Source organism: Perca fluviatilis, chromosome 13, assembly GCF_010015445.1.
Source record: "Perca fluviatilis chromosome 13, GENO_Pfluv_1.0, whole genome shotgun sequence".
Taxonomy (NCBI): domain Eukaryota; kingdom Metazoa; phylum Chordata; class Actinopteri; order Perciformes; family Percidae; genus Perca; species Perca fluviatilis.
Genome location: NC_053124.1, coordinates 19114130 through 19139006, shown reverse-complemented (window position 1 = coordinate 19139006; position 24877 = coordinate 19114130). Strand labels below are relative to the sequence as shown.

General features: G+C 39.8%; 3 protein-coding genes across 4 annotated transcripts; 1 reads left to right on the top strand and 2 right to left on the bottom strand.

The window, feature by feature from the left end:
* Window positions 1–722: 722 nt before the first annotated feature.
* spag1a (sperm associated antigen 1a) lies at window positions 723–16935 on the bottom strand. Its single transcript, XM_039820070.1, has 10 exons — window positions 16868–16935; window positions 16573–16641; window positions 11569–12152; window positions 9877–9976; window positions 8748–8900; window positions 7563–7720; window positions 5171–5312; window positions 4855–4981; window positions 4620–4757; window positions 723–2639 (listed from the first exon to the last, which is right to left on the bottom strand). The coding sequence occupies exons 3-10, from the start codon at window positions 11924–11926 to the stop codon at window positions 2634–2636; spliced, it is 1182 nt and encodes a 393-aa protein (XP_039676004.1). The 5' UTR covers window positions 11927–12152; window positions 16573–16641; window positions 16868–16935; the 3' UTR covers window positions 723–2633.
* polr2k (RNA polymerase II, I and III subunit K) lies at window positions 13430–16937 on the bottom strand. Its single transcript, XM_039820077.1, has 4 exons — window positions 16868–16937; window positions 16573–16641; window positions 13797–13889; window positions 13430–13687 (listed from the first exon to the last, which is right to left on the bottom strand). The coding sequence occupies exons 2-4, from the start codon at window positions 16631–16633 to the stop codon at window positions 13665–13667; spliced, it is 177 nt and encodes a 58-aa protein (XP_039676011.1). The 5' UTR covers window positions 16634–16641; window positions 16868–16937; the 3' UTR covers window positions 13430–13664.
* A 247-nt stretch (window positions 16938–17184) lies between these two features.
* Window positions 17185–24713, top strand: stk3 (serine/threonine kinase 3 (STE20 homolog, yeast)). 2 transcript variants are annotated; one of them, XM_039820069.1, is made up of 11 exons: window positions 17185–17370; window positions 18342–18422; window positions 18600–18728; window positions 18920–19034; window positions 19437–19601; window positions 19773–19940; window positions 20120–20257; window positions 20514–20639; window positions 20722–20926; window positions 21174–21367; window positions 21572–24713. In XM_039820069.1, exons 1-11 carry the CDS (start codon window positions 17348–17350, stop codon window positions 21728–21730), a joined length of 1503 nt encoding a protein of 500 aa, XP_039676003.1. In that variant the 5' UTR covers window positions 17185–17347; the 3' UTR covers window positions 21731–24713. The 2 variants fall into 2 exon arrangements, with proteins under 2 accessions (XP_039676003.1, XP_039676002.1); XM_039820068.1 differs by lacking the exon at window positions 17185–17370 and adding an exon at window positions 17559–17837.
* The last annotated feature ends 164 nt before the right edge of the window (window positions 24714–24877 follow it).

Sequence of the window (24877 nt, the reverse complement as noted above, 5' to 3'; positions counted from 1 at the left end):
ATTACATGTCATTTAGCGGACGCTTTTATCCAAAGCGACTTACAATTGCTATATATGTCAGAGGTCGCACGCCTCTGGAGCAACTAGGGGTTAAGTGTCTTGCTCAGGGACACATTGGTTGATGTATCGCAGTGGGAGTTGAACCCAGGTCTCCACTGCCCCATCATCACCACCACTGCACCAAGACCAGCAAATCATTACAATCAACAATTTTGTTGCACTGTTTTTGTTGTTTCCCTCTGGCTCCACATTGAGATTACCATTAGGGTTGGCATCGAGAACCGATTCCTACTTGGAATTGTTTCAAAAATAACGATTCCATCGGAATCGTTTCTTTATTGGAATCGTTTTGGAGGATTTGGTTTCAAATCTGATCGTGGGTTCCAAATTTAACATGCTGCAAATTTTGGTTTCCATAGCGGCCAGGCGCTTGTTGTGTTGCAGCCATGGAGCACAGTAAGCGGCGCTCTAGTCTGGCTTTATTTTACATTGAAAAAGCCCCGTCAAACTGCAACCCACCTTTGAATCAAAATAAAACTTTCCTCTTATTTGTGAAATAAGCATGTGACCCGTTTCAACTCCACCCCTCAAAGAATCGGAATCGAGAATCGATAAGAACCGGAAGAATTGGAATTGGAATCAGAATCGTTAAAATCCAAACGATGCCCAACCCTAATTACCCTTGTAAACAAGTTTATGACGGTGCAGAAACAAAAGACTCATTAAAGCATCCACATAGCAGTTTATTATTTACATTTGCATCCAAACTATTTACATACAGTACATGCTGCATTCCACGAAGCAACACTTCAAGCCTCATATCGATTGTTTCATTTAGTTGATGTTTTTATGCTTTTATTTAGACAATGCAAGTGAAAGAAATAGGTCATTGGTAAAATAGGACTGGAGAAAGTGTATTAATACATGAATACATCAAATTAATAATACATTTATTAAATTAAATAAATTAAATAAAAGTTGTGGCACATTGTGCTATACAAAGATTTACATGTGTTGTGTGTTATAGGGATGACATGGGACGTTTAAAAGGAATTGGAATGGGCGATTCAAAAGAAAGAAGCGCCCCACATAGGTGTTTTCAATTATTTAGATTAATTAGACATCTGCTCCTAGTGACAAAGGTCTAAGTTGTCCCTCCCAAACAGGTGTGACAATCATAGACTGTCGGTGACAGTGCAGACCTGAGGGGAGCTCTAATTAGGCAAGTAAAGTGAAAACACCTGTGTGTGTGTGTGTGTGTGTGTGTGTGTGTGTGTGTGTGTGTGTGTGTGTGTGTGTGTGTGTGTGTGTGTGTGTGTGTGTGTGTGTGTGTGTGTGTGTGTGTGTGATGGCTGTAGGGCTTTAAAAATGTGAAAGTCTGGTTATACATTTGAAGCTCGCATGGAGGAGTTACTGTGTAGGTCCCCAACCTGCAGTATCCCACTTTTTTTTTTTTGTTCAACAGACTTCAACCAGTTGATGAAGAAACCTGACAACAAGCTGTTTATCAGACTGGACTGCTTGGGGTCATATCAACCGTAATTCCTCCCCCTGCAGATGAGTTCTCCTGTTTTTTGACGTTATGTATTATAACAAGTATGTTTGATGAATGGAAGCTGTTAGGTATTTTATAAACAGATCCAAGGGTTCAGTTAAGGGCCACGAATAAAACTATGTAGTATTCTGATAAGAGACTTTCCAAAACGTAAGTACTTTACACCTATTCACACAAAAGACACGCAGTCATACATTCAAGATTGAACCTGAGACCTACAATAAGTCATACAGTACATGATTAAGTAATGCTAACTTCAATTGCTGGGATATTTTAACTGTGGTAAATCATTATTTTAGCATCCTAAATATAGTTGTAACACCTCACTTTAGAGGGTCTTTAGCTGTGGAAATGTTTTATACTAATTTGTTGGCGTATCCTTTTTAATATGTTGCAGCTGATAATACATGTAAACAATGACAAATGTCTTGAAATAGCTGGAATAGCTGAATCCCTGGATACATAAAGATTGTACCAGATCTTGACTTTTTTACCTTCTATTTTTTTTTTTATCTTTCTGGGAGTTCCTTGTCTCTATATACAATACAGCTGAGCTGAATCCTTTTCTGTCAGTGCTTTTGTCGTGAGCTCAGTGAACTATTTTGGAACCAAACACATCTTTAAATCTTGGCATATTTTATCCTAACTGTGATAGAAATCTCAATAAGGCACACATAACACACTCTTACTTTCCCTGCGTTACTCCACCATGAAACGGCGCTCTGCAGCCTGTCACATGAATCTGTATGTACTGTACATTACATCATAATGTGAATGATTTATAGTGCAAGCAGGTCATGAGTACTTTGACATTAGCCTTTCTTTTTCTTTTCTTATTTTTTTTTTTTTAAATAAAGCTGCCCTTTATGTAAGGTTGTGTACTCGGGAGTTATAGTGTAGTTTGCACACATTACAGATGGCGCAGAGCTGAAAAGCTGGTCATCCAAGGAGTCCGTCCCAGGAGTCAACACCAGTCCTTTTCATTTTTGCAGGTCTTACTCACTACACTCGATAGCTTTAAGAGTCCTTTTCCTCCATAAGTACACGTTTCATTCCTCTGCCTCCATATTCCTCCACATCAAACCTGGAGGAAATGAGCAAAAGTCAGCATACCTGCAACATTTAAAGGCACAATATTTCTTTTTTTTTTAAACAATATCAACGCTTGCTTATTGTTTGTGTTTAGCGTTTGATTTGCCAATACTGATCTGAAATCATTGATCCAAACTATGGTTTGATAGCCAAAATCTCCCTTTCTTAAAAGTACAGTATATAGTTTTTGAAAGAGATTAAGACCTGGGGTCTCATTTATAAAACTGTGCGTAGGATCCTTACTATAAGTGTACGTGCGCCCAAAAGCCCAAAATGACCTTCCCTGGAAAAAAGTCTGATTTATAAAACCGTGTGTACGCACACCTGTAATCAGTGTTCCCTTTATAAATCACAGATTGCCGACAAGTGTGCGTACGTGGATCAGCCTCTTATGCCGCCCTGTACACGCCCATTTTTAACCATAAATAGTCAATGCAAAGCACCTTGTGAACGCTGATCAGTATGTTAATGACCCTTGTTGTTCTTTCGTTACACCAAATCATGACGACTGGCGGAGAAAAAGCAAAAAAAACTCTCAGATGCTAAAGAATTGCTGCCGATTGAATTATAATTTCGGCCTGTTGTCGCACAGTGTAGGGAAACCGGATCTATAGACTACCTTTATTAATAAAATCTTCCAAAACGGCAGGCATTACAGCACTCGGGGACAGCTTTGATATACCAAACGTATATAATAAGATTTAACAGAACTATATATATATATATCCAAACAAGCCTTAGTGATAAGGTTGAAGATTATATATAATATTTATTTAAAAAAACACTTAGCTGTCTGACATTTCCCTCTGGAAACATCCGGTTTCCCCCATAGTGGCGAGGACCTGTATTTGGACCGGGATGGCACGGTTCCGGTGCGTTGCCCTACTGGACCCAATTCAGTACATAGATCCAAGAGCGCAGCTTTATTACTATTACTATTACAGCTATATTAGGTAATTTAAATCGGCATATTAGCCAGTCATGGTCCATGAAGTCTCTTTTTCTCCTGATTCTTCCATTAGCAGAGTCCTCCTGCAGGGCCAGCAGTGCCACCATGCAGCATTACGCACAGGTTTACCGCAGTATTTATGTTTACAACAATTTGTGATTGTTAACACCTTGCTAAAATCACAGCATCAACTAGTGGTATCCCCCACCCCGAGATACAATTTGAAGACGAAATGTAATAGGCAAACATACTTTTCTTCATGCAAGTTTTGTTATGAACAGTATTAAAGTTTGGACCGATAACGAGGACATTAAGGGTAACGATTGCGCGAGAGCTTAACGGCTGTATTTCCAGACTTTGACATTTGATGATATATGCACAGTTTTAAAGACAGATATTTAGTTATTTACACTGTGTTCTGCTGTTATCTAATGCTAAGGTATTTGATGCTATCCTGTATTCCATGCAGTCGGGCCATCCCCTCCTCCTGCGCTCCGTAGCGGACAATGTGACGGCGAGACAGCGCCGATTAAATATTAAGAACGAGTTTTGATTTGAGTTGGAGGTGTTTATGGAACAATTATCACTCTGTACAAGCGCAAATAACACTGCTGGATTTCATCTTCATGGTAACGTGGATGATGTATGAGTGAAAGAATGGGCGTGAGGCCTCAATACTAGAAAATATTACGAGTAATCTTATTCCCATGTACTCTCTGCAGTCTGACTTCAGTTCACCACCTCACCATCTGCGTCGCCAATTCCTATTTTGTCTCCAAAATGTGCGTAGGCATGGTTTAGAATTTGCGGGAGGACCGCACATTCTCCCGTCAAGTTTGTTGTTTATAAATCACAACCTTTGCGTGGGAAGTGGCGTACGCACATTTTCAGCCCCATTTTGTGCGTACGCCACGTTTATAAATGAGACCCCCTTGAGAATCACTGAATTACTTTGTGTGTGTGTGTGTGTGTGTGTGTGTGTGTGTGTGTGTGTGTGTGTGTGTGGTGTGTGCAATCTTTTACCCTTGGTGTGTGTGCAGTGCTATCCATAAGGCTCTGTCTCAGCAAGCTCGTCACCACCTCAAGCTCCTCCTCGGCCTCCCGAACATTCGGGTCCAGTTGGAGGACTTCCTGGAGGTCACTGCTGGCCGACAGGTAGTCCTGGGAAGAAAAAATAAAATAAAGAGTGGCTGGAAATTATCAAAAAATGCAACTGCTTCAAATAAATGACCGTGTGTGTTTATGATGTGGGAGTAACCTGTAAACCCTTATAAGCCAGGGCTCGTCTGTAGAAGGCTTTCTTGTTCCCCGGCTCCAGCTGCAATGCAGCATCACAGTCCTGTCTGGCCTCTTCAAAGTGATTCAGTTTCAGGAGGCAAATGGCTCTGGAGAAGAGTAGAATAGAGTACAGGAGTCAGTGAATGCAGCATGCTCATTGCTATCATTCAGGATACTGCTACAGGTAATGCTAACGTAAGTTAAGGATTGGAGAGATGGATGATCGTGTGGTGCCCTCTACTGTTTTAACTATTATATAGTCCTTAGAGGAGACCAGGTAAGAATTTCATGTGTACCTGTTTGTGTAGAGAGCACATTCTTCAGGTTTTAATGCGACACATTCACTGTACTTTTCCAGAGCCTCCTGGAAGTGGCCTTTCTTGACCAGTTCGTTGCCTTCCCGTTTCAGTAAAGTAAAGTGGGCATCTTTTCTGCTGGCTGTGGACAGGAATTTGTAATTTAGCATCAGTTCAGTATTGAAACAGGTGAAAGAAAAAAAACTTTAGAACTACATTTTCTTTCTGTCTTCAGTTTCAATGGAGGTTATTATGGATATGTTGCACATATCGTTTGTCTTTCAAGAAGCTTTTCCCATCAGCCCAGTGCATAAACTTTTTGTGAGATTGATCAATAAATCCATCAGCATCAGCAGCAGTCTCAATGGACCAGACGGGATGAGTCAACTCCTGAGCTCTCTGCTGTTTGGGGAAGTGGCTGGAGGGAGGGACAGAGAGGCACAACGTGACACCAAATGCCAACAAAATGGCATTTCAGTCTGATCGTCTGTAGAAGTTGTCTTATGGTATTTTATCCTTTTAAAGGCATAGACACTGACAACAAGCTGAACTACTGTTGAAGATAAAAAAAGTTAAAACCATGCTTATGTTTTAGTACAATATACTTTTAGGTGTAAAATGTAAACTGTTGTGTGACTGAGTGACACTGAAACTGAGTCGAAAAGGATTGTTTCAATACTGATTAAGCCTAATCAACATTTGACTGCCTCACCCCAAACCTAGTTTCTAAAGAATTAATTAGGTCATGTCTGTTATTTAGCATGAACGTAGATGCTCTAGAAGACTTATGGTTTAAACAACTTTTGGGGAGCCACTCCCTGCGGTGCCAGACTTGATTAGAACAAAGGAAATGCAAACTCTGTAAACTTGAATAGAATCGGCACTACCATGATAAACGACCTTTGTCTGTGACCTGGAGTAAACCTGAAATTCAGAGGTGTGTCCTTAACCTGAGAGACAGGAATATAATTCGGAAACAGAGATGATTTCAGGACTGCGAACTGTGACCCGAAAGGGGAAGCATGTTTGCAGTCCGCTGTTTACAGTGTATTGTTTGTCATGTCACATGACTGTTCTTATGTGACTCCACAAGGAGAAGCATGATTTCAGTCCGCTGTCAGCTGCAGTATAACATTTGTTTTTGTCATGTCGTTTTCATCGTGTTGTTCATTAAACCTTTTGCTTAACTTTCAATTCGACCCAGGCCTCTCCTTCCTCCTCAGAAATCAAACGAACACGTCTTTTAGATTTTCTTAACCCTTGTGTTGTCCTTCGGGTCCCAGTGACCCGAAGGACAACACAAGGATTATGTACTTCCCTTTACTTTGTTGAGAATTGCTCTCTAAACAAGGGTTAATACAGCACCTTAGTTCTTGTTTGTACAGCATTTTGGTCAGCTTAAACTGTGTTTAAATGTGTTCTAGAAATAAACTTTACTTACATACTTTACAAGAAACAGGGTTTAGAGAGCAATTCTCAACAAAGTAAAGGGAAGTACATAATCCTTGTGTTGTCCTTCGGGTCACTGGGACCCGAAGGACCACACAAGGGTTAAACTACCCTCCATCTGTTTACCCAGCAACAGCAGTATGCTATTCAAAGATGAGTTGTCTATTTGCTATATTCTTCAAGTGTTCATGTTGGTGTGTCTCTGTATTAGGTCAGGTGCTTTATCTGTCTAAGATTTAAGTTCTGTGTATGGAATTCTATGTAATGCATACAAATAAAGCTATTTATATTATACTGTATGTGTGTGTGTTTTATAGCGGTATACTCAACATGTATATAAATAAATACATTTGAATATATGATATGTGGAGCTTTCTGATGTGTGTAAGCAGGAGCAGCCTACAGGAAACCTGACCTGGATTGTTCCATTACAGCAGCGCTAGACTCGGTGTGGATCGCCTTCCCCTCTGCATTATTGATCACACACACACACACACACACACACACACACACACACACACACACACACACACACACACACACACACACACACACACACACACAATTTCCCAGCAGGAGAGCCTTCAACGGCTGCTCATCAGCATTTCCACACTAATTCTCACTGTCCGACTTCTGCTGCTGCCTTCTGATTGAAATTTAACCACCCACAGTTCATGAGGCAATTTTTGAAGAAACAAACAATTCTGTCCACGTATGAGGAAAAAAACTAAAGGTGCCAGATTGCATTTATGCCAGAAGAACTACTTTATGAAAACAAGTAAATCGCAGTACTACACAGTGATAGCTATAATCCTACAGAGTGTGAGTACATGCTTGTGAATGGTTTAGGGGAAAGACTAGGAGGTTATAAATCCACTTAGCACATGTTTGTATTTTAAATGTCCAACTCCTCACTAAGCCAAGATGAAGCAATGTCACTGACCTTCCTCCTGTGCAGCCCTGGCTGCTCGGGCTTGGGCTACTTCAGCGCTGATCGGTTTGTCTCTGTGTTGCTGCTGGACGGACAGAGGGACAGCAGGAATCTCTGGAAGATTCACTCTCCACTCTGGTCCGTCTTGCTCAATAAGCATCTTGGTGATCCTGGCAATGACACGGAGAGTACAACATGCAGTGTGAGCACAGAAAGTGTTTTGTAATTAGCTACATTAATGCTGCAACTACTCATCATTCATTTCACTTTTGACACATGTTCCTCTACTACTGTGAATGTCTCACACTCATCCTTGTGGTTCAGATCAGAGGTGTGATCAGCCATATTAAGGGAAAACACCTGTAAGGGTAAGTAGGCTCTTTAATATATGTGTCTCAAATACATACTACATGCTAATTCTAAGCTTATTTTGAGTTTGTAGTGTATTCGGACTGTAGAAGTGACAAATAAAGTAAAACTAATTGTGGCTTGTGGTAAAACAGTGCCAGGAAAGCCATTAGAAAAATTTGAATAAAAATGGGCAAGTATAGACATAGTATAGTATAGACCAGTGGTTCTCTCTGACATTACCCATCATACCTACCAAATACTATAGCCGCTGATTCCAAGAGCAGCTATTTAGTGAAATCAACTTAAAATCAGTTTGTCAAAAGTGCAAACCGGGGCGACCTCTAGCTCGCCCAGTAAGCGCGTGCACCCCATGTAGGCTGAGTCCTTGGCAGCGGCCCTGGTTCGAATCCAACCTGTGGCTGTTGACTTTGCTGCGTGTCATCCCCTCTCTTTCTCTCCCCCTTTCCTGTCTATCCACTGTCACTATCGAATAAAAGGAAAAGCCCCAAAAAATAATCTTAAAATGTTTATTTAAAAAAAAATGCAAACTCTCAGGTCTTAATAGTAGATTAATTAACTATTCAACCCTTATTAAATGCATATTGTTTAAAGTAACTGTAGATAAAACTGTCATAAAAAGAATGGTGTCTACAAAAATATAAGAATTATTTATCTTCAGTGTGAGGATGGAACTAGCAGATACAGAAGAGAAAAACACAACAGCATTGAATGTATTCTAACCTTGAAACCTCTAGATTTCTGACAGACAACTTATACAACTTGACAAGTTAAAGAAGCCACATTTAAGTAGCTACAGTTTATAACGTGTGGCTGTTTTCAGCTGACCTGTGGACTCTGTCGTGAGCTGCTTGCACCCCGGTGTCTATCTGCAGGACGGTTTTATAATCCACGTAGGCCTTTTTGTAGCGCTCCAGTGACTCATAGGCCATAGCTCTGCGCAACAGGGGCTTCAAGGAGTAGGGCTGCAGCTCCAAAGCCCTAAGAGGATCAGAGACGCAGAGACAGAGGATCAACTGTCTACACCTGCACACTGTGTCAACTGGGCTGATCTGAAGCTCTCCATTCATAAACACGTGAGTGAGCATTTGGACACCACAAATAGTCACATAGTGTGTTTATAGTTAAAAGGGTCAACTAAGAGTAAACTACAACTGAATAAAAAACCATAAAGAAATTATATTACAAAGTAGCAAAACAAGAGGTAGACTAACCTTTTATAAAAGGATTTTTTAAATAAGTCTTTAGATTATTATAGGCATGTGAGGAAAGTAATGAACTGAGATCGACTACTAATATACTGATACTTACCTCATACAAACTCAACTGTTGAAATATTAAAAATGTAATGTAATTTAACTAAAAAAGACAAAAAATCTTTCATTGTGAGACAAAGGGCAAATGCAATAGTAGGGATCTGTATGTACAGTACATTACATCATAATGTGAACGATTTATAGTGCAAGCAGGTCATGCGTACTTTGACATTAGCCTCCGATTTTTTACATCAAAGTCTAGTTTACAAGTGCTGGGAAGTACGACTGCGAATAAAGCCTTTTGTGGCTGCAGAGGAAGCTGTACCAACTCAGATAAACTCCCTGAAGTGGTCATTTTCGCTACTAGCATGACACAACTGATCTCTGTCCCAGCTGTTCCCAGTTAAGCTGCATTGTGGGTCATGTAGGCACCACGGTTTAACAAGAAAGAAGAATGAGTGGAATAAAAAAGAATGAGTGGAATAAAAAAAGACAATATGTCTGATAGTGCTACCTCAATTTATATTTTTTTTACTGTTTATCGTGAGCCTGACAAAGTTATAGCAGTGCCATGCTAAATTGGTGGAGTACTCTTTTATATCTGACAGAAACTACATTGAAATGGACAAAGCAACATCTGGAAATTATCACAGACAGCCAGAAACACACATGCACAGAGCTGACACTTAGCTGTCACCTACTTGGTACAGTCCTGTATGCAGTCTGTGCTGTTTCCATCCTTCAGGAAACAGGCTGCTCTGTTGGAGTAGAGGATACACAGGTCTTCTGGACTATCAATGCCTGCAGGGGGACAAATACAACCCACTTATCTGAAAGACTAAATGCTGAAATAACACTCCAGTCATCTTTGATCTCTGTATATACAGGTGTAGGGACAGATTAGTACTAGTACTAGTGCTGTATTTTGTAACTAAAGAGAGAATAGGAAGACGGAAATAGCTCAATTTAAAGTGTTGAGCGTCCAGAGATGCTGAGGTGGTGAATGGTAGACAGATATATGGAGTCATTTTCTACTCTGTCCTTTCTCCTCTGAGCCTCCTCTGCAGTTTCACAACCACCAGCAGAGCATCAGTCATCATGTGCTGCTTCAGTGCCCAAACACTGATGTCAACAATGCTGATACTCCTCTACATTTGTGTGTTTTCTTTTTTACAATACTAAAAAAGACATAATCACACATTGTTTTCAGTGCTTTGCTTTGAGAGTCTCTCTGCTAAGTCTGCTATTAAATTAAGTCCTGTCAGCCGATCTCCAGTGCTACAGAAAAAGCTTCTTTTGCCAGCTACAACAGTAAAAGTTGCAGTATGACATCCAATATTACCTAAAAGCCCCCATGCACCAGCACATGACTTCTATCTACGGTCAGCAGTGTTGTCTCATACCAGTGCTGCATTCACAAATCACCAATGACGCCTCATGTCTCAGCTACAGTTTTTGGATGTTAGGCTAAACACTTGTGATGACCAGTTCAATAATCCACACAGGTGACAGATCTGAGAAGTGACCTGCACTCATCCTGTACATTAATTATAATGTAGGATGATGTGCACTGCTGATTTGGTAAATAGAGGCTGTTATGCAGCATGACAAGCATAATGCATTCAAAATTGATATGGGATACTGTGGATTGTGGAGCCAAAAGACACTCTGAGTCAACTTGTATCTGATTCCCTTACGAGGGCAAGTAAACAGATGCTAGAAGAGGCTGTCTGTCTGTCTCTGTGCCCAAGATTTGTTGTTGTTTCTACATTGGTGACTTGACGGCAACCAGAAGTTGCTTTTGAAAATTTTCTTTCAACAAAAAGCACAGATTGACACATTTTACGATTCTTTACTAGAGTTAAAATTATAAGTCTTTTTTTTTTATCATTTTTTAAACAGAAATGCGAGAAATGCACTGATTTAATCTTTACGTGTGATATTGTGCAATTTATACAATTATAAACTGAACATCTTTGGGTGTTGGACTGTTGGTCAGACAAGATAAGCAATGTGAATATGTCTTGTGCTTTAAGAAATTGTATGGGACATTTTAACTATTTTCTGACATTTTACAGACCAAACAATTTATAGATTAATTGAGAAAATAAGACCCACTCCCCTGTACTGTAATTTACTTTGACATAAGCTCTTATGTGGCATGCAACTGTATTGCCAATGACAATTCCAATTCAGGTATTAGGTGTATAAGGTGTTTTGTTTGTACTGTATATTGTGTATGTCAACTTTAACAAATTTCCTTTTACAAATCTGAGAGATGTCTGAGAGTAACATTCATTTTCTACCCTAAATTTTTCTAGTCAACAGAGATGTTACTCTTCAGATCAAATGCTGCTCATAAAGAAAATACAAACTGTTCATATCTTCCCCACCTGCTTCAGCACATCCATCAATGGCCTGTGTGTACTTCTCCAAGGCTTCCCCAAACTGGCCATGTTTGAAGAGTTGGTTTCCTGCATTCTTGAGCCTGGCCAGGTGAGGAGGAAGGGCCCCAGCAGGGGCGTCCAGATAACTTGTGTCCACTGCAGGGCTGCCCTGTTCCTGTTCTCCACCAGCAGGGCTGTTTTCTCTCTGAGTGCCATTGGCCGCCCCCTTCCCTGGAGCTCTTCGAGTCTGGGGCTTTTCCGTGCTGCCTCCACTACGGCTTCTCGCCCCGCTCCCTGCTGTGGCCTGAGGCGATCTACCTCCCCCTCCTCCGCTGCCCGGGGGCTTGTCCTGTGCGTTCCCCATTGCTGCGCTCCCTCTGCAGTATGTTCAAACTCTTCCTCCCTTCTTGCCTCTCCCTCTCACAGAGCTGCAGCTACATCTAAGCCTAGCTGGGGATTTCTGTTGGAAACGCCCCCTGGATGAGATGTCAGATGTGATGTCACTGATGGGGGAAGTGCCACAGCAATGCAGTGCAGCAGTAGGACAGCTCTGATGGGAGATTAGACTTCAGAGTAAAGGGCTCTGGTGGCTGGTGACACACAGGAACACAGACCAATATATTAAAAGACTAAATGACTATAAATGGCCAGATACTGATGCATGTACAGATGTATGGCACTTTAAGAGCAACCATATCTAACAATAGGAAAACAAGCAATTACAATTTTAATGATATATTTTTCATGCTTTTTTATTGTCATTGTTTAAGTGAAATTACACCTTGTCAAAACAAAGGCATTGTTTTATTTCTGTTTATTCATTTCATTATAAATTAATTTAATCTGGTTTTTACAAGATTATTAATATACAAAAATAGTATTAGAGGATAGGGAAGCAGAAAACCTACTTTTAACACTTTATTTATTGTTTATTTTCTAATAAATTTAGGTATAGCATAATATAGACAGGGAAAATTGAATTTTCTGTGTAAGAAAATTTCCCAATTCCAAGAAAATATTTATTCATTTACTATTACAAAGTATATGATGACCATATTAAAACAACGTGCTGCGCCAGGCGGAGGCATCGAAAACAGCATCAGTGTAGACCGTATTACTCATCAGAATAAATTCCATAACCTGCCAATATAACTACAGAACATATTTAAATTTTCTTTTTGCAAAAATGTCTTTTTTTGAATATACGATGGTATTTTGTTTTATTTTCTCCGTTTTTTACTGCAGATCGATCAAATAGGTGTTTGTGTATGCTATTAATTGTAAGAATGGCTTTGTGAATACTTCATATTATTAATGAGAGGCAAAATATTGATGTATTTTACACTGTGTTCTCAGTTTCACGTGTTTCATCCATCTGCTGTCGGTGTGCGTACACTTGGGTCAGAGTGTTTGTGGCGGACCGCACATTTTCCCAACAAGTTTGCTTTTTATAAATCCCAATTCTTGCGTAGAGAACGGCGCACATGACTTCTATCTACGGTCAGCAGTGTTGTCTCATGCCAGTTCTGCATTCACAAATCACCAATGACACCTCATATCTCCAGCTACAGTTTTTGGATGTTAGGCTAAACACTTGTGACATTGGTTTGTTTGAATTGATGTCAAGCCAAAGAGGTTGGAAGATCTTACAGCAACTGAATGATAACATTGTTATTTTACTCCTCCAATTATGGCGTATAAATCCTAAATATTAATTTAGGAGAACAGAGGAATAGGTAGAACTGTACATATTTTTGTATCCATCTAGAGGTTATCATAATTGCTGACTATTTGAGTGTATTAATGATATGTGGGTAAACTGATATTAAGGAAACATGGGATCAAATGAGAAAAAAATACCAACACAGTCAATCTTGTTTTTTTAATAAACCAAAACCTTTCATCCATTACTCTTGTGTAAAAAAACAGTACTATGTGTGTCAAAATTAAAATGTTGAGCTTCAACCATATTTTGGAAATCTGTAGCCAGGCCTGGAGGTCAGAACGTATGGCATTGTTGATCTACATTATGTATATACATGGTCATACACTACAAAAATAGTACACAACAAAAATAATCAAAACTGCTGCTCTCCTCTTCTTCATCGGGCATCAAAGACAACCACTGAAATCAAGGAGTCAAGGAAATGTACCGGTATTGTAGTACTTAGTTCATACATTTACTTAATATAAAAAGCCTTCTGCAATCACATAACATTACATTAAAAGGATACATCTCTTTGTTCTCTTCTTGTACATGATCCTGTAGCCGCACTCTCTGCATCGGATTGGATCACGGGCCTTAATTTCATTTTCAGTGTGGCATTCTGCAAATACAGAAAGGACATTACATAAAATATCCTACAGATCCAATAAACCAATAGAGCTAGATGATAATTGGTCAGACGGATATAAGCTTATTGCAAATATATCAGTATCTGTGTACATGTCAGCTGATAAGAAATTGCAGCACAGAAATGCAAACTAGGCTTGAAGTAGTTTAGAAACAGTCTACATTGCATATTTTGTTAACCAGAGAGCACAGACAAGTAGATTTTTCAACTGTAAAATTTCTCACTTAGTATGTATCTTTAAAAAAAAAAAAAGATTACGTTAAAAATTGCAATGGTTGTTTAATTCTTGCGTGTTACAGTTGTCTCAAAACTCTAAAAAGAGAAGGCAAGATGGACTAGACACCTTGCTATTTGGATGGTATTCATTTATGCCCTTTGGGGCGAAATACATAATAATGCTTTCAAAAAGCAGCAGAATTTTGGCCATCAGTAAAGTACTAGTCTGACTCACCAGATGTAGACTGTTGGTATATGCCTGCCATTGGCCGCCTATTTCAGACATCATTCTCCTCCCCAAGACGATTGTGATTGGTTCAAAGACATACAAACAAGCCAAAACCATTTTCCCCCTATCTCAGATAAGCGGTGGTGCAGCCAAACTTTTCTCCAGTGCTGTGGAGATAGTTCTGGCAATGCAAGACTAAATAAGTACATACAGTACTGTTGACTCAGTTCTACGAGAACTGTGTGTAATTATATCGTATTATAAAACTGGTAGCTCAAATAAAGCAATCTGATTGGTTCATAGCCATGGTATAATAACCACATACCATGGCAATGACATAATACGTGTCCACAGGGAACATTATTTCCACGCTTCCCATTCATAGCAGCAGGGCAATATATTCTAGTAGCGTCCACTCTTGATACGTTACTGTTAGGGGTGTAAGAAAAAAATCAATACACTTCAGTATCGCGATATTTTATTTAGCAATACTATATTGATTTTCGAAAACATAATAGCGATTGTTTTTGTGTTGTTTACGTGCAAAAATATTCATGTAAGACAGTGGTTCACATTTATATTGTGTTTAAACCCCCAACCGCTAGATGGCTATGCTGAGACACACCACCAGTGTCCTTGCCTAACAGTGCCTAGCAGGGCCCATAGACAGTATATAAGCTGGACCAACAGCTCCCGTTGCTCTGGACGGAGACCAGTGAAGGATATTAGAAGCATTTTTCCGGTGAGCGCTGAGCATTACTACACAGCCTCTAACTGAGAGAGACGACGTAAATGTGACGTGAGCAACATGTCTGGAAGTTGTAAGTCTTCTGGTAGCTGTGCCAAGAGAAATCTCAATCATTCCCAATCTTGCAGAGACTGAGAGTGTAGGTAAATGTAAGGAGATAACATGGGCACAGGCTAATTATTGCTAACTAAAATGCTAGTTAACATTAGTAATTAAACCTAAACAGCTCATGTAAGTCGAAACTGCCTGCAAGCTTCTCCTGTACTATACGGTAATTCCTCTACTATGCAACAGTAAGACGCGTGGTTATGACACAATCGTTAGCCTATTTTTACAAAAACGTCTGCTACGGAGCCATAACGTGAGGTACAAGGTAATGGAGCCTTTTGTACATTGTTTCTTTAGAAATAAACAATGGACAAATAGAGTCTTTAAACGCTTCAGATGTAAAGTTATTCGCTGTCAAAGTGACGTCAAAATGAATGGCAGTCAATGGAATGCTAAGGGGAGGTGATCGTTTTATAGTATCAAAATGACGCCACAGGAGGTTCGAGTTCTGAAGCGAAGCTTACCCCCTTCGCAGGGCCTGACTTTTTGCTAGAAGCTAACAATGTAGCTATGGCTGAACTTTGGCCTACTTTAACATATAAAAATCTGCTCACTAAGAACCTATGAACCACAATCCCAAACTGGCAGTTTGATTTTCTGTGTACTGAATTGTTTACCTAAAGTAAACTTCTTTGACTTTTATGCACATCATGTCTTTTTTTTTTTTTAAATATTAGTTTTTCTAAAATAATACTTAAAAAAATCCCAATATATCGCCTTACACACAGTATCGAAATATATTGCAATATATTGAATATATTGTGACCCATGTATCGTGATACATATCGTATCGCCAGATTCTTGCCAATACACAGCCCTAGTTAAATTTAGCCCTAGTTACATTTAGTGCACTGGTGCATTTCTTCATATGTTACTGCAGTACATTTATCTTATGACCAGATACTATAAGAATGTATTGCCTAATTGAGACTGAAGACAGGACTGTCTTGTTATCTTTTAATTTGCACAATAAAGTTTTAAAAGATGGTCACTCGTTGCATGTGCATATCGTGGCCTAATTCCTTTCTAAGTATTCCTTTAAGTACACTCAAGTTACCTACGTTACCGCCTCGGTGTGTGCACGCAGCCATAAATCTATTTTCATTTGGAATGTGACTAGTTAGCTACTCTATCAACGTTTTATTAAAGTGATAGTTCACTTTAGTATAGGGTAACAGAAGTAGATATGCAGTAACGTTACTAGCAGTGATAGAACGGTGATACCAAAGCAGCGCTGAGCATTAACGTTACAGCACAAAGTAATAACGTTAGGTCTGGTAAGCTAGCAGCGTTAGCAGTAGTAACGGATGTAGCAGCTGTCTGTACAATTAACACAAACATAATTTGCAGTGTACCTCCACATATGTAGATCATAGGCTGCTGTTTGGGCGGCTGCACATCTTTCGGTGGATCCATTTTTGTTTCTATAACAGACAGGAGAGGTAATGTTGACACAATCACATCTGTAACGTTATCGTCACAGCATGCTGACACAGAAAAAGCATGGTGGTACCGACAGGATTTTCCTAAACCGCCATAATCGGTAGGCGTAGTGAATAACAAAGGTATTTAATTAATCTCAAAATGCAGTACGAATATAGTTCATATGAAATACACTAAATGAAAAGATAAAAAAATAACACAACTCACCGTTTTAACACGCCAACTGTTTACCTCATCGCACACTGCTGTCTACGCAGAACCGTCGTCCACCTCAAAACAAAGTGGTTTGTGATTGGTCAGAAGATACTCCGTCACATTTGGCATAGCTAGCTAGCTAGTTAGTTTCCCTTTTTGCCAGACAACGCAAATAATATGAACACGTTACATGACAGATTCCTTCGTATACAATCGTGTTTTTGGTTTGTTTATTTATTTAAGGTTGTTCAGTGTTTTTATTTTTCTAAGGACAGTAGTTATGTTTTTGTTTTGCACTCCGGTCAAACAGGGGGCGCTGTGGAAAATGGTGTGTCACCAAACGGTCCATCATCTAACGAACAGCTAGTGGCCCTCCACTAGTTTTTGACAACAACGACTCTGTCGACAATGTTCTCATCTTGACTATTGGCCCCATAACTGCCAATACTTACTCTAAGTTCGTTGACTTTTTATTTTTGTAAGTTATACACCATGGAGCCGTCTGCGCCCAAAAGGTTTGTTTACTTCCGACTGGTCTTAAATCAACCTACTGCCTAGCTAGTTAGCTAGTTCGTTAGCTTAAAGGCTAATAGGCCTTTCAGACCAAACGCGTTTTGCGCAGCGGCAAAGAACGTCGTGGCGCGGCGCAAGTCATTGGAAACACTCAGAGCGCAGCGGTGCCTTTTCCGCGTTTGTTCTAAAACGTAGGCGGTAGGTAACGTAAGCTGTCGCTTAGCTAGCTTTATGCTAAATTAGTTAGCTTGACCAGTTTTCTGTCAAACTTTCTAACGTTACTCAGTTAAGACGAGTAAATGGTTTTCGATGTCACTCTTGACCAAAATAGCCAAGTCCTGTGTTAAAGCTTCGAATTGCTTTGTAGCTTTTTTTCGTAGTTGGGTAACTCCGTAAATGCCTTTTTAGGGAGCATTTTGATCTGGCTACGGTATTATTTGGACATGAAGTACAAAATAATGGATTATGTGTGAGTTGAAACAATCTAACAAAACTCTGTAAAACAAATGAGTATCATTGGCAACCATTTAATGGCTAATTGGTGCTATTGTGAGTCATGTGGTTGTCTTTCCAACTAAATGCTACAGGAGCTAATTTTCTTTGAAGATCATCTTTAACCTGAGAGGGAGAAAGAGCTGGTATCAATAACGTGATATATCTTTGTTGTTCTTTTCGTAATTGTACATTATACCCAACTATACAGTTAGCTTTATTGTGTAAGGTTACCTAACTGTGATGATTACCTATCACATGTCTTCAGAGGGTTTGTTTTGTTCGACTAACGTTAACAGTCCTAAACCCAAATATATTCAATGTAACGTTATATAATTTGCAATGCTATTAAATGACTAGAAACTGCCTAGCATTTGATTTCAGATGCTCCTATGGTATAGTGGTTTAGTTTGGTTTCCCTACTTGTTTTAGGCAGACTATTATTCTGAAGTCACAATTTATCTGTTCCCTTTTCTTTCAGCAAGCTGAAAAAGCTGAGCGAGGACAGTTTGACCAAACAACCGGAGGAAGTGTTTGATGTTTTAGAGAAACTCGGTGAAGGGTAAGATGTTTGTGTCATGACTAACCTCGGTTTCCACTGTGTACCACTGACTGAAACGTTTTATTTGTACTTTTTAAGATGTGACTCATTTGCTGTGTAATGCATTTATTTGTTAATATTATCATGTATAAAATGCACTCTGGACATATTGTGACTTTTGTGTACGTGCGTGTGTAGTTCCTATGGCAGCGTGTTCAAAGCCATCCATAAGGAGTCAGGCCAGGTGGTGGCAATCAAGCAGGTTCCTGTGGAGTCTGATCTGCAGGAGATCATCAAAGAGATTTCCATCATGCAGCAGTGTGACAGGTTAGAGGAGAACACAGCGCTCCCCATCATATTTGCTTCCATAGATTCCTTTTCTCTAAGTTTGATTTAACAGAATGTTGGCTGTTGCAGCCTGTACAGCTGCTTGCTGTTTTTGTTCTTTACGAAACTTTGTCTTCTCTTTTGATAACTACTCTTTTTTTTTTTTTTTTTTTTTTTGCATTTCCTTTTAGCCCTTACGTAGTGAAATACTATGGCAGCTACTTCAAAAACACAGACCTGTGGATTGTCATGGAGTACTGTGGAGCCGGCTCTGTGTCTGACATCATCAGACTGCGCAACAAGACGGTGGGTACAGACAGAGAGAATATTAAAATGTTAGTGGTTCACAACTGATCAGAGTTTATATTTCTATGTTATATTTTACTCTAAGCAGATTGTGGAAATGTATATCCTAGACTGATATAGTTTGACCAAGACATTGACATTAACAAGACATTGCTTTTTAATACCTATAATGGTGATAAAACCCTCAGTGGCCATTGCTGTAGACACTGACATTACCATTTTAATAATTTGCCATGCTTATTTAACTGTGTAGTAAGAGGGAAAATGTCCTGGTTGATTATGTCTGTGACTTTGCAAAAGTACTGATTACATGAAAAATACAATAAGTCACACTTGCGTTAGTCTAATTTCTTTGTTTGGATCCTATTTCATCCGTGTGTTTTCTTGCTCCTTTTCTTACAGTTGACTGAAGAAGAGATTGCCACTATCCTGAAGTCGACACTGAAGGGTCTTGAGTACCTTCACTTCATGAGGAAGATCCATCGGGACATCAAGGCAGGAAACATCCTCCTCAACACTGAGGGACATGCCAAACTGGCAGACTTTGGAGTTGCTGGACAACTAACGGTAACATTATTGCAGTTGTTTAAGGGTTTGTACCAGTGACAGCAAAGTGAATGTTCTTGGTAAACTTCCACTTGGAATGTATAATCTTTCACTTATTTTGTGAATCCATATTAAGTGATTCAAAAACTTCAAGTCCATAATGATGATACCGGCATTGTTTTTTCTCTGAAGGACACCATGGCAAAGAGAAACACTGTAATTGGTACTCCGTTCTGGATGGCCCCAGAGGTGATCCAGGAGATCGGCTACAACTGTGTGGCTGACATCTGGTCCCTGGGCATCACGTCCATAGAGATGGCAGAGGGCAAACCTCCCTATGCTGACATCCATCCCATGAGAGTGAGTGTAAAAATAGTTTGAAGAAGTGGGTGCTTAGACCCAATCCCTCAGCTCTGAACCAGGGGTTGGTAGGTTTGGATTTGAGGTACCTATAGAACAAACAGCTGACATAATTCTTTCATGAATCCTTGTCTTTGTTATTCCATCTGACTCTTTGAAACCTCTTTGTGTTCTTCCAGGCGATCTTCATGATCCCCACCAACCCTCCTCCCACATTCAGGAAGCCAGAGCTTTGGTCAGATGACTTTACAGACTTTGTCAAGAAGTGTCTGGTCAAGAATCCAGAGCAAAGAGCAACCGCCACGCAGCTCCTACAGGTTGGAGGAAGGAAGGGCACACACACACACACACACACACACACACACACACAGATATAAACTTATAAGAGCAGAACATCAACACCTAGGTGTATGCACTCAGAGAAACTCTGATGTAGGAATACTTTGCATAAGTATATGCAAGGGGTGAACAAAATAACATAGATGCTTCATTTGTGTTGACACCGTGTCAGAGAGCATTTGAGTCACTTAACATTACCACAAAACTTTTATTTTTGTTCTTGTGGATGTCCAGCACCCATTTATCAGCCAGGCCAAGCCGGTCACAATCCTTAGAGACCTGATTACTGAAGCCATGGAGATGAAGGCCAAGAGGCAGCAGGAGCAGCAGAGAGAGCTGGAGGAGGAGGATGACAACTCTGTACGTAAGCTGAGATGTTAACCATAAACATGACTTGATTAGAAGGCTATATTTTGAAGCTATATGACTAAATGTCCTCCAGGAGGAGGAGACAGAGGTGGACTCTCACACTATGGTGAAGTCGGGCTCAGAGGGTGCAGGAACCATGCGGGCCACCAGCACCATGAGTGATGGGGCACAGACCATGATTGAACACGGCAGCACCATGCTAGAGTCTGACCTGGGCACAATGGTCATCAACAGTGATGATGATGACGAGGAGGAGGAAGACCAGGGATCAATGAGGAGTGAGCACACACACATGATGTTTTATTCAGTTATTGGGAGAAAGGGGATTGAAGTGCAATCTCATCCACACTCCATAAAACAGTTTTTTTCCCCCACAAGTTAAATGAGGGCCTGAGCCAATGGTAAAGTGTTATTAGTTTTAGTGGTCTGTAAGATTGTCATAAAGGGGTGAAGGTATGGCAAAATAGAGTATTAACTAAGGAGATTATTCATGTGTTGAAACATAACCCTCCTTCTCCTCCACAGGGCACGCCACCCCCCAACAGCCAATACGTCCATCCTTCATGGACTATTTTGACAAGCAGGACTCCAACAAGGCAGCCCAGCAGCAGGAGAATTACAACCATAACCAGCCACAGGAGCAGCCCGGCTACCACATCCAGTCCAAGAATGTCTTCCCTGACAACTGGAAGGTGCCTCAGGATGGAGACTTTGACTTTGTGAGTAACCTCTACCATAAGCATGGATGGTACTGCTTTAATTAATGGGGTATGACCTAAAGGAATTAAACACCAGTGCCTCAGTGGTAAAAAAAATAAATACCAAAAGCGAAACAGTTCTTGCAATATTATTCTCAACAAGACACTAAATACGTCATTCCTTCTCCATTGTTTGTCTGTTTCTGATTGTGTACTGTTGATCAGCTGAAGAACCTGGACTTTGAGGAGCTGCAGCTGCGCCTGACTGCCTTGGATCCCATGATGGAGCGAGAGATTGAGGAGCTCAGGCAGCGCTACACCGCCAAGAGACAGCCCATCCTGGATGCCATGGATGCCAAGAAGAGACGACAACAGAACTTCTGAGTGCCCCTTCCTCTAGTCTTGGTTTCCCAAAGCCACCATCACCACAAAACTTACGTCCCATTGACTCAGAGGAACTAAGATGACCGTATTGTCTTTGTTGAAAACCCACTGTTGTTCTAACTGACTGCCAACTGCCTCTAAATGAAGTTGGATGCTTCTTTTACATCCATTTTGGCTCCTGGAATCTACACTTATCTGCCTTGTTTCTACACTGTCTAGATTCTGTTCCTCTAAATCTTATTTGTTTCTATGGTTCCTATAAAGTTGCCCTCCCATGAATAATACTCAGGACTGCGGCCAAAGAGAGAATAGAGGCATGGCTATTATACTCCTGAAAGTCACAACACAAATTTCTCCTTTTCCAAATGAAATAACGTTCCATATCACACAGAAAGCCCTTTGGGAATCCCCATCAACCCATAAGGAAGCCTATCCTCTGGCAGTAGCAGCAGTATAATCACAGTGGTCAATGACAAGTGGTATTTTTTTTTTTTTCTTAGACTTTTTCAGTGTAAATATAGAGCCTAGTTTGGAAATACCTGCAACAAAAAGCTGTGGAGGCTTGTCCATGACCAAAGACAATCAAGATGATGCTGATTAAGTTGAGAATGCCTTAAAATATTTAAAACCTGGTTTTAAAATACGAAATGGAATATTACAACCAAGTCGTGAGCTGGTTAAATCCATTTCCTCAGTTGGAGATGAGTTGGAAGTGGACTGTGGAAAGCTGCAAGAATGGACAGAAATGACGGAAATCATGTGGGTGGTGAAGAACGGATCATGCATGTTCTCATGGTGGACTTGAAAATTCAAAACATTATGCTTATTTAATTATATTGTTTCGGGGCTTCTTTTAAACATCCAGTGTACTGTCTATATTGACTCCATGCATCTTGGTGTCTCATAACACACCAGTCCTACTTACCCACTGCTCTTTATTAAGTTAAAATCTGAGCTGTTACTTGACAAAATGATCCACTTCACTCAAAGTGGATTGAGTTGGCACCAAAATTCATTCCTACCTTTTGAAAAAGCAAAGCATTCCAAAATACTACGACTTTTATTTTAATGTCCCTGCAGTCTTTAAAAACCCTGCAGATTTAGTTCAAGTTCTAATGATGTTTTCTGTAATTGTTTCACACTATGATTGATTAACTTCAGATTCCAATATGACTTTCTAAAGGCTCTGGCACACCAACCCGACGGCCAACCATCGGCAGAAAAGGCAGTCGGCTCCCCGAGGTCCAAAAAGTGCCTCGGAACACACCGAAACGACGGCGACTTGAGCGTACGTTCTGCGTGTGCGCAAGACCTAATACTTCTCCATAACAGCAGGCGGCGCTAATCTGCGTTGTCGCCCAAAAAATGAAAACCGCAAATGACGGAACATCTCTCCTAGTAAACACAACAGTCATTGTTTTCATCAGAGAGTGTTGATAGTAGTCAAGAAGGATCATTGTTGTCATTTTGCTAAACCGAAGAAAATACGATGGCTAGTAATGAGAAGATTCTGGCGTCAGCTCTGGTTATCTCGTGCACTGATTCGCTAGTCAAGGGCTAGCACTCCACCAATCAGATTTGGTCATTGAGTCCAACTGCCCACCGGCTGATTCAACAAGTCAAATCGGCCAAAATGAACGCCAATGGCTCCTCCGGCTGACAATGGCACGGAACACACCGAACAGACTCGGGTCACCAACCTCGCCAGACTGTCAGACGGCCGATAATCGGGTTGGTGTGTCAGCGCCTTAAAACTTTTAGACTAGATATTGAGCCATCTTATATGCAAAGCAGTGAAGAAGATGACCAGTGCTGGACACGACTAGTCCTGTAAACTGACAAGGGACTGTAAAAGACTGAAGTGACTGACTGATGCTTGAGAAAAACCAAACCGCTGCACCGGTCTGAATTTCAGACTCATTTAAAAAAAAATTCATTAAGATTTTTTAAGCAAATTTCCTGCAGCCTATATCAATGTTTCAGCAGGTATGATTGAGAATATGCTGTTTTTGTTTTCTCCATTACAGTTTTCTGACATTTAGGTGTGATTATTGATGAAGGAATGAACATGTACACATGCTCATTATTTACACAAAACTGTCAGTGCAGTGATTGTTTTCCTTAAACAAATTGAAAGAAAATGTCATGTGTTTATCCTAAAAATATAAACATTGGCTGTTATCAGATTATTTGCTCTCAAATATTGATATAATTATTGGACTCAAAAATCCATTGTCAGTTGGGCTTTATTTCACAATTTTGAATGTTTCATTGAAAACTCTTGCTACTCTCACTTCATGAGAGAAAAACTTCTCTGTTGTGGTTGTTTAGTTTTGACATATTGAATTTACACATGCTAATATTGACCCTTTGAATGAATTCTTTAAATATATGTACAATATGTCTGCAGGTTTCTGTTACTTATGTTAATATGCAGTCTTAATGGTTCAGCCCATACTGCATATTAATTGACATTTTGATAATACCATAATCTTATAAATATACTTGTGTACACTATCCTATTTCTCATCTGATGGACGTTTTAAACAACTGAATCCAAATTTCAATTAGTAATGTTTCTTTCGAATGATCATATCTGTAAGTCTTATTTTTTTGTCTTATTTTTTTTAACTGTTCTTTCACAGAAATCAATAACATTCTTGCCATGCATTGTTTTCATGAATTAAGTCTGTTGGCAACTTACACACAAGCATTCACAATTTATTTATTAAATGTGTTTAAAACTTTTTCTTTTTGGGATGCTGGTTTAAATCTGGTAGCTGATTTGGCTGTTAATATTTCTGCCCTTTGTCAAACAGATGTGGCTTGATTTCCGCATGTTTTAGACTGCATGTTTATAATTATGTTTGCTATTTAGTAGAATGCTATTGTATTAACTGCACAGATAAGAGTACTGTTAATATGGAAGCTGGATTTTCAGCTTTAACAGACACTATTTGCTTTGTACAATTTAAAAAAAAAAGCCCCGTTTGAAATGTGACATTGTAGAGAATCTGACAGTTATCTGAAATCACTTTTTGATATATATATATATATATATGATTTTGTTTTCATTTATTTCACTGTTATTTCCGCTATATAATACCTTCTGATTCTGACTTGAGCATGTAGAGTGGAATGTAAACA